This window comes from Schistocerca nitens, chromosome 1 (genome assembly GCF_023898315.1).
Source record: "Schistocerca nitens isolate TAMUIC-IGC-003100 chromosome 1, iqSchNite1.1, whole genome shotgun sequence".
NCBI classification, from domain to species: Eukaryota; Metazoa; Arthropoda; class Insecta; order Orthoptera; family Acrididae; genus Schistocerca; species Schistocerca nitens.
In genome coordinates this window covers 252,799,334-252,814,727 of record NC_064614.1, presented here as the reverse complement: position 1 = coordinate 252,814,727, position 15,394 = coordinate 252,799,334, and the positions used below count along the sequence as shown (strand labels likewise).

At 35.7% G+C, this 15,394-nt stretch overlaps 1 protein-coding gene across 1 annotated transcript in view; it reads left to right on the top strand.

Annotated features, from left to right (window-relative positions):
* LOC126247407 (parathyroid hormone/parathyroid hormone-related peptide receptor-like) overlaps window positions 1-15,394 on the top strand; it is a 335,703-nt gene that overhangs the window by 131,486 nt on the left and 188,823 nt on the right. The window contains exon 5 of the mRNA XM_049948476.1: window positions 15,106-15,237. Coding sequence (XP_049804433.1) covers window positions 15,106-15,237 — 132 coding nt within the window. The remainder of the gene's footprint in view (window positions 1-15,105; window positions 15,238-15,394) is intronic.

The following is a 15,394-nucleotide window of genomic DNA, read 5'->3' as shown; positions in this document are numbered from 1 at the left end:
AACATAAGTGTATGACGAGTAAGTCAACTCAGAAAACTCATAACGACAGGTACAGACCAGAAGAATATACTCAGTCATGAGTAGTAATCAATCAGCCATATAAATCATAGTATTTATGGATGTATTGACTCATGAAAGAACAAAATAATGGAAAAATATTAGAGCCTGAGTTTACGATGTGGGGACCAACCCAAGAAATCCAAACCACACAGGGTACAAACCAGGAAAAAAAAGTTCAACACAACAAAATGAATAAAGTTCATAATCATATTAATGAGTTAAACTATATGCAAATAGTAACTGTGAGAAGCATCTAGCTTCAGTCAGTGGTTGTACACTCTCCTTGAGTACACGTGCAAACAATCATGAACAGAGCTAAGGATGAGTCTGTCCAAAACTCAAAATCCAATCAGATACAATACTGCAATACTCAGGATACATTCAGGTAAACATACTCACAAATTAGCTTTGAATGATGACACAATCCAGTAGCTTGACAACCAAAATCCAAGTATGAAAGCAGACATATATACATCTTATTATATTGTCCATACTAGTAAATGTCTTCCACACCGACCTACATACACAAAGACCTAGAAGATTCAAAACTTCCTGGCAGATTAAAACTGTGTGCCAGACCAATACTCGAACTTTGGAAACCTAGAAAATTCATTTACAAATGGAAAAAAAAATACATACTGATTTAAAGTTTCATAATGATTGGAGAGTCGTCCCCCAATAAAAACAATGAAATAAAAAATTTAAAAAAACATGCATTTATGCTGAATAACAGTGTCTTTAACAGTCTTGGTTAATAATTCACAAATATCAGACACAACACACATTCCAGTCGACAGATGCTCCAGTATGCTACCCAGCACACACAATGTCTTGCAAAACGACTGGTCCAGCAGGGCACAGCCATACAGCATTGTGGAGAGTGGATCTGCCCTCATCTTTCAGCTTCCTCCTTAGAGTTATCATTACACTCTCAAATGGATAGGTAACTTCCTGTCTAGCATTCACACCAAATCCTGAAACATTGTTTTGAGTACTAAATATGTTATTAAATACCTTCTTAACATCACACGAGGTATGATCTCCAGCTGCATTTTACATAGTCAGTTATATGGGATTTATGTCAGGAGAGATTAAAAAGTGTTCACATATGAAAGATTAATAATCAGAGTTAAATGCAATAAAAAAATGGACTAATAAGGTAATGCACACAGATATGCTCAGATACTATTCCTAATTTTTGCAGTACAAGTTATGAATATTGTTCCATTTCAGAACTGTAAAAAGCTCTACTCATACAGTCTCATGGTATCTATACATTAAATTCTACAGCACAAATCCATTACAGAACATAATTACATAGTGTATCACAGATTTTAATCCAGTCAATACAGAACTTCAAAACTCACATACTAAGTTCCACAAAACAAAACACAGTTACATAGTCCTATGCATATACAGAGAGATTTAAACTAAGTAAGTGGATAAGATAGAACTCTAGAAAATACATGATCTTATATACTAAACCCATGGCAATGGAAAAGGTACAAACAAACAAAGATTAGATACCTTTGGATCATATCTATAGGCTTTCAGTTCAGTGCCTAATCCAAACAACTTCTTAGATTTTGGATACACGAGTCTGTATGGTTTAGAATGTGGATTTCAAGAACTTCGAATGGTCCAATATAAATGTCAAAAAATTTCTTTATCTCAGATGTCAATACTTTAGAATTCTCTTTGGCTTTCACCAACACAAAATCTCCTACTTCAAACTTACAAAATCTACTTTTACCATCATGTCTCTGCTTTCTCCTGCCCCCCCCCCCCCCCCTGTGTTTTCATCATCTCCCTCAGTCAGTATATAAGACAGAACTTTGAAATTACATGATCTTACATACTACATTCATGGCAAACAAAGCACAGTTACATAGTCTAAAAAAATCTACAAACACAGTGAATATTTTCTTCTAGACTAGGTATTATTATGCATTCATGTTCATGTCTTTTGTCCTCTATACTAAATGTTGCCAGTACTTGACATCTTACATACTTAGTTTGCTTACCACTGGCTCCTCTTATCTTTACACCGACAATGGGCTCCCACAAAATTCTTACTATACTGGATTTTGCCTCTAAATTATTCAGATATACCACAAATCAGACTACCTGTATCAATCAAACATTTCCCTTCCCACTGATCAATCTTACTCTTAATGAATGGACATCCAACATCTGAATTATCATCACTGTTGTTAGACACTTCTTGTAAAAGATCACTTTCAGTTTTATAAATGCTACATCAGCACTGTTTTTGCAGGGTTTTATCAACATTACTGGTATCATAGCATTACTTTGGTTACACTTGCTATCAGGTAATGATTGAACACACTGAATGGGTTCCATAGCACAACTGACATTACTTAAAACAGAAGGAACAAAAAAAAACATTACTGTCAAAATTACACTTCTACTTAGATCTTCTTTCACTTCATTCCACCAATTTTGGTACAGATTTTGACTAACCACAGCTAATTTATTCCAGAATGCAAATTTATCTATGTTATCATCAATATAATCACAAACAATTTTTTTTAAAAAAATCACCTTTATTCTCTGAGCTTACATTTTGGATCATTAGTCTGGATGACATTAATGAAAAACTGCTTTGACTGGACTAGTATTCCATGACTGTCACTTACACCATCACAAACATCACTTACCTTACCTGTATTCACAAATAACTCTGAAACTTCAGCATTCATAAACTTCACAAATACCTGACACTCATCATCATCAGCATCATCATTGCCATCATCATCTTCTTCCAAAATTACTTCACCAATAACATCATTAACAACACAATTCTCATCACTATCAAAGTTACACACTTCACTTACATTCATTTGCAATAAACTATCAGTCTCAGACTTATCAGCCTCTGTCAATTCACAGCTCTCATTCATGCCTACATCAGAAATACCACCTAATACATATCCAATACAGTTATTACCCATCTTACATGCATCAATAACACTGTTTTCTGACCAAGAGAAGAAATCATTAGAACACACGACATAAAAATTCTCATTACTCTGACATTCTGGTTTGTGATTAGTATCTACATCATTATAATTAAGCATAGTATTCCAAAACTTTTGATCAAAACATAAATGAGAAATCTGATGTTCCTTCTGTTCAACTTCAGACACCTGTGCCACATTGTTAATTCTATTATTATTGTCTAAATGTATGTGTAAATTGGGAGGCCAGTACTTGTGTGTTTCCGCACCCCAACACTATGGACCTTCATTGAGGCAAACCACTGTTTCCCAAATAGTTGCCTCTATGATTGTTTCTCCTATGATATTGCCCATGGTTATCCCTATTATTCCTGTTCTACTGAGGTTAAAAACTTCTGTCTCTATTACCATTTTGACCCTGACTGAAATTACCATTATCTCTGTTTCTGTAGTTGCTACCATTGTGATCTCTATCATTTCGATTGTTATGGTACATGTTTCTTTCTGCTGCCCTATCCAGCCTGTCTACATATCGTAAAAATTGTTCTAGACAATCATCAGGTCTATGTACTAAATCCCACTGCAACCTTTCTGGTAATCTCCTTTTTAGTGCATGGATTAATGCCATTTCATCAAATGGCCTGCGAAGGTGTGCTAATTTCTTAAGGTGATTCTTACAAAATTCTTTCAGTGTACCATCCCTATTCCTATAATTTGTACCATTCAGAAATTCACTTTTACTTCTTCCCTGTTCAGCTTGTGACCACAATTTATTTAAAATACTTTTCTCTTAACTCTGGTATGTTTCCCACTGACTTAAATTGAGATTTACCTGAGACAGAGCTTCACCTTCAAGACATCTTTTAACAAATTTAATCTTTTGGTTGTCACTCATGCCTGACACAAAACTACGTCTACAGTGGTGTAGAAATTCCACTGTATGTAAACTGTCTGATGGAAAACGTTCGGTTGGAATGTTGGACCACACAATACCATTGTTTGAATACAGATTATTGTTAATGAAATTTTCCTGAACTACTGAAATTTTTTGATCTAGAACATTTACATTATTTAGCATACTGTTTTCAACATTAAAAATATTTTGATCTAAACTACTAAAGTTCTGTTCCATTTTTTCCTCTGTGATCTTCTGTTGAACTCTGATATCATTAACATTCTTCTCCTGTTGCAAAGATTGTGCAACTAACTCATTTTCCAAAACAATAAATTTATTTTCTAATACACTGACTTTTCATTCACACTTTTTAATCCATCTGACAACCAATTTTTTAGCTCTGAAACCTGATTGCTATGTTGGTCTATTTGATATTGTACCTTGCCATTTTGTCATTGTTTTCAGTTTATTTAATTGCCCTTGAAGTGAAGTAAATTTTTCAGTTAACTGATCATTAAATGCACTAAATTTGCTATTGTTGTCTGTCTTCATTTCCTCTAATTTTATTAAAATCAACTACAAAATATCAGTTGTCACTGTCTCTTTGCTAACTACACTTTCACTTGGTTCAAACATGTCTAGGCTGTGTCCTACAGCTTTCACATCTACATCACTATCCTCATCTCTATTCAGTTTCCTAGCAATCACATGAGTCCACCAAACTTATTAATTTCACAAATAGTTTGTACTTATCTTTGTTGATGTTCTTCGTCATACTTGTCAAGTCCTCCTTCAATTCATTCAGTTTGTCATTGTTGATATCATATGAAATACTCGTCACTGTTGATATGACTTTGTTGGGCAGTTCTCTGATCTTCTTTCGTCAAGTAATTGGAGCTTCCGAATCTTCATTTACATAAAAACTGCAAATACACATATCCAAAATCCATTCCTCTTTTGCAACAGACAGATCTTCATTATCAGTCAACAGATCATGGCTGATGCCACCACTTGTAATCTTACCCTCCCATCCTCTTTATCTCATTGTTGTTGTTGTTGATGGCTCAAAGTCTTGTCTAGGGGTACATTCTTGCAGCTGAAATTTCGATTTCTTAGCTTCTTGATGACTAAATAACTGATGGAGATATGTCTGTATTATTCTTAAATTTTATTCTTTGTCACATCTTTCAACATTTCACTGTTTTTTACATTTTCCACATTCAGGAAAAACCAACAAGTACATATTTGGTGACAAACTTAGAAAATGTCTACTTCCATCAGAGGCATGCCCACCACTACTTACATTCTGCATTACTCACAATTTCCAAAGAGTTTACAAAGCAAAAGAGTTTACAGACTTTCTTTATCAAAGAAGAATATTCCCTAAAATATATCATTATTTTGTAAATCAATCTAGAAATAAATTTAATAATCATCATCAGATTGTGCAATTAATAATATGAATTTTATGTATGCCAGAAATTTTGTAATTTCAATTATTTTTAAAATAAGAGTAATTTTAAGTGTTAGTATGTATCAGTTGTAACACAATAATTTCTTTTTATTTATTTTAGCCTGAAATATAATACAACATATTCAAAACCATATGCATTCTTTTAGTGAAACAGCTGAGATAATTTTAATCTATGCAAGAAATGATAGTACACATGGTATTGGTTATCTCCATAAAAAAAGGTAATGTTAGAGGCTGGTGACTCGTTATAAAGTCCCCTTTCTTCCTGTAAAAATTGGTATCACAAAGACCACAACCATCATCAGTAAAATAATCAGTGAAACCGAAGAAAGATGTAACCCTAGAAGCAAAAATTGTTAAATAAGAACTGCTGTCATAAAGCTTGGAAAAGAATGTCCAGCCTAAGTAAACTTAAGGGACATATGTGGTACATCTTCTCAGGTACAGATAGAATGTGCAGCTAGAATTGTGTCACCATCCACTTTTGGCAGATTCTGACTAATGACATGGAATATTCACAAGTGATAGGCAGAGGGGAGGGGGCACATAACAAACAAGTTGCCCTCTCTTTCTTTGCCTTTCATGACATCATTTCCAATCTCCATCTGTTTCTTAACATTATACACATTATTCTCAGACTGTGTTTTGGTACTGTAATATCTGCTTGTTAATTGTAAAATTGTTAAGACCTGCTATCTCTGTTTTTTGTTGTTTACAGAGGTTTCTCTGTTTTCCAAAACTTACTCGCAATTATACATTGGTTTGGATTGGCAATTTGCTGTTGCTTTTTGTGTTTCTTCGTGGCCTCTGCCCCACTATGTTGATTCCTATTGTTTAGTGGGTTCTTCCTAAGATGGGACCCACTTATTCAGTCACTGGTGGTGCTGGCTGCTGTGCCTGAGCAGATGTTCCACAAATGTCCAGTAAGTCCATGAGATTGGGGGTTTGTCTCCATATTTTATGATGGCAGTTCTTATCCAAGAATTTTTGTTTCTAGTTTTATGTCTTCCTCCGGTTCCACTGGCTATTTTATTCATGATGGTTATGTTTGTTATGATGCCAGTTTTGTGCAAGAAGATAGGGGACTTCTATAATTTACCCTTATGGAGATTTTAAGGGCATAATGTGTTGAAAGTTTCACATACCTTACTTGCTGATCAACATTATATTAATTCCATAGTTCATACTTCAGGATAGTCTTAATTACAATGTTGGTATCTTCTTTAAGTCAGCAGTTTGTTATCTGAAGATGTGACTATAATGTCATGAAATGAGTGATGATTAATAAATCATTTTGATGCAGCTGTTGCAGTTAATATCATTTGAAAAACACACCAAGGTCTCAGAGATTAACTCCAATAGCTAAAAAGACTGAATGATTGTAAATAATAAATTATAAAGGGCATTTATGTACATCAGCTGCTTTCCTCTGCTGCACCCACATCCATCTCTAACCCACTGCAAGCCATCCCAAGATCCTGTCACAAAACCAAAAATATATGCAGGGTGATTCAGAGATGTTTACTGCACCTGGTTGGGTGGCACAGTGTAGTTGCTGAGTACTAGTGGAGTGGTGAAGTATAATTGAGACATGTTACAGGGGCACTGTCTGACAAGAAACCTGGAAGGCGGGATGGTACATTGTTTAAAATACTTTTAGACACTTACATTATTTTCTTGCCTACCTCTGACATACATTTTTCCAAGGTGTGAGTTCCTTCATATCTGCTACATAATGTATTTGTTTTGATTAAAGTATTCCTCTGCAAGAAATTCTTCACACAGAGCCTTGCTTTGCATCTTGTGCTATGAAATGAAGTGGCTCATTTATCCACTGATTTTTTATGAATAAAAACATAAACTAACTATGAAATCAATGAATGTGGTGACACACCCACTCCTTTCTCTGGCATGGTTGCAGAATTTAACATAAGCTAATTTTCTGAACATGGGTTGGGGTTCTGATGTATAGTGTCATTCAATAGTTGACCTTCAAGGTTAAAAGTGAAACATAGTGAGATTATCAGTTAAATAAATCATTGCTTACAGAGTAGCATTTTGGAAATGTGGGTACTGCATACATAACTATGTTACAACCTCTTTTGTCTTTATAATTCTTCTGCAGCACCATTTTCAAATTTTCTATTCTTTTCCTGTCTATATTGTTTATTGCCCATGTTACAGTTAAGACAAAATAGTTTCACAAAAGAAGCACACTGATCAAGAAATTAGGTTCCCCAAAGAGATATGCTACTAATTCCATTTGACATCACTCATAGCTCTGATAATGGCTTGAAGGGAGCAATGAAGAGGGTCCACAAGTTTCTTCAGTTGTGCCATATTGAGTTGAAGTCAACATCGATGTTCACATCTTGAAGAACTACCAAACTGTGGGGATGTTGACTGTTACATTTCAGCTACTGTTCCAAATATCCCCACAGAATCAGGTGATTCAGCAGGCAGTTGAGTACAGTAGTGTGCCTGAGTGTTCATCAAAACAGTAGTCTATATATGCAGCCCTGCAAATGTGGTTGTTGTTATATTGTAAGATGGGAGCATTGTGTGTGCTGTGAGCAATGGCCTTTTAAAAGGTATCCAACACCAATGTGCAATTCATGCATTTTTTTCCAGCAATGCTCATTCAGAAACTGTTTGGGAGGAATCTGTGTTCACTGACAGCAGAAATTCACTATTGGGTTTAAAAGCAATTTTCAGGGATGAGGTGTGCCACTCATCTCCAGTCCCTGTCAGTTAGGATTCTTTTATGACCACTGTTCTTACATTGTGTCACATGGCTGTGAATGGTAGACCAGTCTTTGTAGACATGTTGGAGAGCTCACATTGATACATCAACAAATCAGACAGCTTCAATCAGGGTGTAGTTTCAGGCCTGATCAAACACAATAGCTGCTTTCTGCCATTCTGTCACATTTACATCTACATCTGCTTCCTGAAAGGGGGAAACAATACAGAAAATGAACAATATCTGACTCACTGCATGTGGTGTGATCCTATAAATCACAGTTTTGCCTCTTTTCAAATGATACAGGGTAGTGAGTACACAGATGGCCCAGTGAAGCATTTAACCTGCTGTGTATGGAAGGGGTAGTTCAGTCCAGAAATAATTCTGAGATATTTTTGAGGGGTATTCTGTCCCATGACTTGCAACTCCTCAGTCAAGTGACTGTGAGCATAAATTGGTATGTTTATTTCAACATTCTCAATAGTCAACTTTTGCCCTTTCTTCCACCTCTTCATGAATAACATACTGTAAATGCTCACATCTTCCAAGATGACAACAATCATGTTCATATGGCTTCACATATACGAGGTCTACCTTCTACTTATTGTACATTGTCTCCTTTGTAATACACTCCTCCACAATTGATACACCACTCCCAACACTGTTTCCGCTTCTGGAAGCAGTCTTGGTATACCCCTTGTTGGATCATGCAAAGCACTGTCTGCATATTTTCTTTTATCTGATCTGGCATTGCAAATCTTTGTCCTTTCAATGGGATTTTTATCGTTGGAAAAAAGTCCACAGGGACCTCTTAAGGAACATCTTATTACCATTTGCACAATCCAATTGTTCTTCACAAAATTGTGAGGTGAAGGTCTTTCTGGTCTTGACTCGTCAGCTGTGGGATGAACTTGGTGGCAACAAGATGCTGTGTCAGGATTTCATGAGATGATCCAACTGAAATGTCACATTTTTCTGCAATTTCTTTGACAGTCACAATTTTGTTGACGTTCCCCACAGGAGCGTCGTCGGTAGATGTCGGAGGGTGTCCTGAATGAGGTTCATCTTTAACTTCTGTCCAGCCATTTTTAAACCATGTGAACCATCTATAACACTGAGTATGGCTTAAGCACTCTTGAGTTTCATACAAAATTTAATGCAGACACATTGCCCCTCTAATTCTGCCAGCTCAAAATTCACAAACTGTGTGACACAACATTCTACTCGATACAGCACCGAATATTAACTAACAGACATACAACAATGAGGCTTGTAGAAGTTATACATTAAACACAGGCATATGCAGGTATGCCAACTGGATTTTGTTCCAACACACCATAGGGCGCGAAATTTCAGATGACCTGGAATCTTTTGAACAGACCTCATACATTCCAGGTGAATGATCAGGAATATGTAGAATTGCATGCACAGATTCAGTACAACAGACTGGCAGGGACATACCATTTCACTGCCGTGACTTACAGCAGAAGTGGAGGGTCATATTGACACTTGGTTCAGTTCTACATCATCTCTTTTTAGGGGATGCCCAATATTTTGTATGTTCAGCTTGCTTTCTAACAGTCAAATTTATATAATATCTTATAATACTTCTCTTTTCCAGATAAGGCCAGTTTGCATTTATTGGATGAGTTTTATTTGTGTTTCTGGTTACTGAAATTCATTTTGATTTGTGTTTGACATTGCATCAGTTTGGGGGTGATCTAAACATTACATCATTTTTGAAGAATCAAGTCTGCCAAGACCATCAGCAGTTCTTTTTATTACTATGACTGGTTTCAACAGAACTACATGGTCATCATCAGATCTGAAAGTTACATAAACAAAACATCCCACGTGAAGGTGACTTAAATGTACACAGTTTCATATAACCACCATGTACACTACTTCGATGTTAGAATGTACCTTGCAACATTATTACTTGTACATGCTTGTTACAATACTGAAAGCCGCATAGTGATGTTGCTTCACATAAAATGTGACAGGGAACATCACCATATCACAAATAAAATAAAACAAAATTAAAACATACAGCATCACTTGCAGTTGTCTCAGCATACACTATTTGCTTGACGCCACAGTAGCAATGTAGCTACTATAATTCTCCCTCAGATGAGGAAGTACACATTTGTTTACATAGTGGTGTCCAATAATTGATAAATGTTTCTACAACTGGGAGATGATGCTTATTCAGATTTTGCACGAGTCACTTAAGAGAGGCAGTAGTTGCACCACTAGGAGAATGCAAATCAGGTTTGCTTTAAGTACACACTGTAATGAAAGGTTTGTTTTAAACACACATTGTAATAATCATGAGCATTAGTTACCTTTGAGAATGGATGTGTTGAATTGATGTTAGTCAAGAATGCCCTTAAGATGACAAAGACACCATTATCAACACCTCACTGACTTTGAACCAAGTCTTGTAATAGGGCTACAAGAAGCTGAATATTCCTTCTGCAATATTGCAGAAAGACTTGACAGGAATGTAGCCACTGTATATGACTGCTGGCTGTGGTGATCACAAGAATATACAGTCACAAGAAGACCAGACTCTGGATGGTCACATGGGACAACGAGAGGGTAAATCATTGAGTTTGGTGTATGGTTCTGGTGCAGCACATTGCATCTGCAGCAGCAATTTGAACAGCGTTTAGCACTACAGAGACACCATGAACTGTTACAAGTCAGTTACTTCAAGCACAGCTTTGAGCCAGACACCCATAGCATGCACACCACTGACCACAAACCACCGCCACTCGTGACTTCAGTGGCTCAAATGCTCATTGGTGGGCAAGGTGGAGGCCCATTGTGTTTTTTGATGAAAGCTTGTTCTGCCCCAGTGCCAATGACGGCCATGTGTTGGTTAGAAGTAGGCCAGCTGAGGACCTGTAAACAACCTGTCTGCATGCTAGACACACTGGACATACACCTTAGATTACAGTCTGGGATGCAGTTTTATATGACACCAGTAGTACTTTTGTGGTCACCTTCTGTACCCTGACTGCAGATTTGTTCATCAGTCTGGTGATGCCACCTGCTTTGCTGACATTCATGAACAGCATTCTAGGGGATGTTTTCCAACAGTATACTACTCACCCATACCACTGTTGTAATCCAACTTCCGCTACAAAGTGTAAACATGTCTGCTTGTGTCTGTATATGTGTGGATGGATATGTGTGTGTGTGCGAGTGTATACCCGTCCTTTTTTCCCCCTAAGGTAAGTCTTTCCGCTCCCGGGATTGGAATGACTCCTTACCCTCTCCATTAAAACCCACATCCTTTTGTCTTTCCCTCTCCTTCCCTCTTTCCTGATGAGGCAACAGTTTGTTGCAAAAGCTTGAATTTTGTGTGTATGTTTGTGTTTGTTTGTGTGTCTGTCGACCTGCCAGCACTTTCATTTGGTAAGTCACATCATCTTTGTTTTTAGATATATTTTTCCTTCGTGGAATGTTTCCCTCTATTATAAACATATGGGACATCATTAGATAACAACTCAATGTCATCCACAGACAGCATCAACCATCTCTGTACCTGCTGACCAAGCGCAACAGGCATGGAACTCCATCTGACAAACTAATATCCAGCACCAGTACAATACAATGCATGCACTTTTTCTTGCTTGCATTCAATATTCTGGTGGTTACACTGTTAATGTACTAGCATTTCACATTTGCAATAGCTTATCACACCCTTATCCTGTGATCTAACAATCTTAATCACTTATATATGTTACCTAGACAAATGAACTCCTGAAATTTCATTACTCTATATTAATTATTTTTTGGTGTTCCAATTTTTTTCTGCAAGTGTATATTGTTTGAAGTTGATTTTATAAAAATTATGTAAAATAGTAGGCAGCCTATTGTGTTAACATACTTTAAGGCATCATCTAATTTTGTGATATTTCTGTTGTTTTTGTTCATTAATTTAAAAAATTCACAGATTTTTTAAACATTAAAATTGTTTAAGAGTATTAAAATCATAATTTCTTTAAAAATTCTTGCTGCAGGACATTGAATTTAAATACTGGTCAAATGCGGTGTAAAACATTTAATGATTATATTGTTTAACTTTTACAGCTTCATTATTACCTTCCTGCCTGCAGTTTTTGTGTAGTTTGTGTGGTTCAAGGTACAATTTGTGTGATTTGTGTGATGCATTGTACAAGACCATTTTGTGCCACCTTTTAAACCAGCATTGAAAAAAAAAAAAAGGGTAATGCTAAACATGGTGGACTCTTTCTCTTTACAACTATGATAAAAGTATATTTTACTAAAACTAATTGAAGGTATAACAGCCTCCTCCACACTCCCCACTAGCACAATGACATCACTCTAGCTCTAGTTTGGCAGGAAATAGATGCTGTGTGCCAACTAACTCCTCATACCATCTGACTCCTGTCTACCCCAAGGATTTTTGAAATTTTGTAAATCTCATATCTTCCCTGATACCTTTCATATGAATTATAGCAGCTACAGCATTGTTCAAACTATTTAAGACTGTTCTTGAATGCAAATGTTCTACGCTTAACAGAGAAGTTTTTGCTTTCATTACTTCCTCCTAGGTTTTTATCATTACCATTTTTATTCCCTCATTTCCAGTGGTTTTTCCACTTTTCATACACCACATTGCTTTCTCTACATTTTCTGGTGATAGTACTTCCACAACCCACTCATTTTCGCAATAAGTTGTCAGGGTATTTCTTTGCTTGGTGGCAATATTTAGATTTCTGAAGAAATCCTCAGACACCTGTATGAAGTGTGATCCCCTCGTACATCCTAACAGATCCATAAGATATCTTCACTGATGTAATGTCTACCCATCGTAAGTGCCTAATTTGCTTTCTTCACTCTTTGGTTATTCTCAATGTTTTCTCTTATGACCTTCTCATTATTCGTTCTGACAGATTTTCACTAAGAGTTTTGAACAGTATTGTTTAGTTCAGTCAGTTCTATTGAAATTCTGTTTTGATTTGTTTCTATTTCTTATCTTTCCTTCGATTTTGTGGTCTCCAATGAAATTTTATTTTGTTTGTTTCCCTTCACTCTTGAAACATCTCAAACTGTTTCCAGTATAATATTTGTTAAATGACCATTTATTATATTTAAATCTACAGATTCTTCATTTTCTTGAGGCAGTTTTATGGGTAAAAAAATAATTATATAACAGAAATAGCACTAAATTAACAATAATTGTAGCGTTCTTCCTCTTATATACTGGTACCTAAATTATTTGAATAAATGGAACTGGGTTTGTGCTTCAAGAGTTTTATTCTTTACAACTTACTGTTCAGTTTTATTTTGCTTCTTACTAGTCTGTGGTCACTGGAAATCATGAACTGGTTTAAGACTACAGATTCTGCTTGGTTTGTCTGTTGTTTGACAGCACATAGTTTCATTTTTAATTCAATTTTGTCCTTTTTTGTCCAATTTTTGCCTGAGATTTTTATTAAAAATGTTTCTGGGGTTAACATTTGGTTCGTATTAGAGAATTCCACTAGCACGTGTCCTCTATTATTCCTGGGGTAAAATCTGAAATTGCCTACTGAAAAGTCATTTGACTATTTTGACCTCATTTTTGCATTAATGGTACCCTTTAGTATCCTATAGTGTGAATTAGTTTCCTTTACTAACTCTTGTAACACTTTGTAAAAATTTTCAACTTTTTCTTTTTGATCCAATGTTGTTGGTGCATAAATTTCTACTATTTAAATAAGTGTTGTTTGCTTATTATTAATACTATTCTTGCTATTTCTTCCTTAAAAACCAATAATTCAGTCCTTAATTTTGTGGTTAATGCTAAAACCTTCTTGAGAGTGTATGTATTGATCTGTGTCTCTATAGCAAATGACTGCAGTTATTTTTAATCCACTTTGTTTTTTCTCCTCTGATACATCAATGATATCCCACTTGATGCTATTTAGTTGTGCTTTCAGCTACATCAGCCTATATTCAGTCTAAAGTGTTCTATTTATAGTGCCTGTTTGGAGTATGGTAGAAGCAGTCAAGTCAAAAGTAATAGTATTTTAGTTTCTTTACGTGTTTGGGTCCATAGTCTGATGTAATTTCTGTCTGCTAAAACTGTTTTTAATGTTTATTGTAGGCTGTGATATGCTGTTGCTACAGACGAACTCTACTACATCATGTATTACTGTCCAATAATGTAATATGTGATTTAATAAAGTTAATCTGTATAAAAAATTTGTCACAGCCTATGGTGGACATAAATAATGATTTTAGCATGCACAATATTTTGTTTAGCCAAACTTCATGTAGCAGTGTTTGGTTAGAGATCTAGCTAGTAGTACATCTTATTACAAACACGCTGCTCATGTTCCTTCAGTCCTCTACCTCCAACATGCATTAACCTGGGCCAAGATTCAGACAGATATATCAGGAATTCACAAATAACAAATTGTCCTCCAACAACCTTCTCCATAGTACATTAGCCAGCAGGCTGGACATATCTGGTGAGGCATATGTCCATCATAAACCCTCAACAGTGCTAGACTCACAGCACTTGCAACTGACATTTGATTGTTTCTAAATGCCAGTGATGGCCATCTACATAGTCAGTTTGCTCACTGAACATGTGTTGGCCAAGGGTAATCTTGTTATGCTTGGTCAATATCAGGTACTAAGTCATTAATCAATGTCAGTCACTAAATCAGTTAGTTTTCCATTGTATAAAGTAATAAAATCTGTTTGGAAGTTTTCCCTAATGCCTTCAGCAAAAGCACCACAAGAAAATTACCTCAATTAAATCATCTAATAGATTGAAATAGCATCCTGTTGTTGGTTGTTAGAAATATATTTTATGAAAAAGTTTAATGTTTAATTCTGCTCCTAGCTTTATTCTTGATACTTTCAAAAGAGTTAATTTTTATTGATTCATTCACCTAAAAGTAATAACTAATTCACATATCAACAGAAAAATGCCACAAAGTACTGTTACGAGAATGGCACGTGGAAACATTGGAGCAACTACACACAGTGTTCTGACAGCGGGTACACCACAGTAATTGAACAGTTTGATGTAGCCCTTAATGATTCTTCAGTTGAGGTATGAAATTTTAGATTTTTTAAAAATTATAATAAACAAATTTTTTGTAACTGTATGGGAGGGCTGAATGTACAAGACTATGATATATTCAGAACTTTGAAGACTGGATACAATGTGACTATTATCTGTAGATGATATAAATTAAAAATCCTTGACT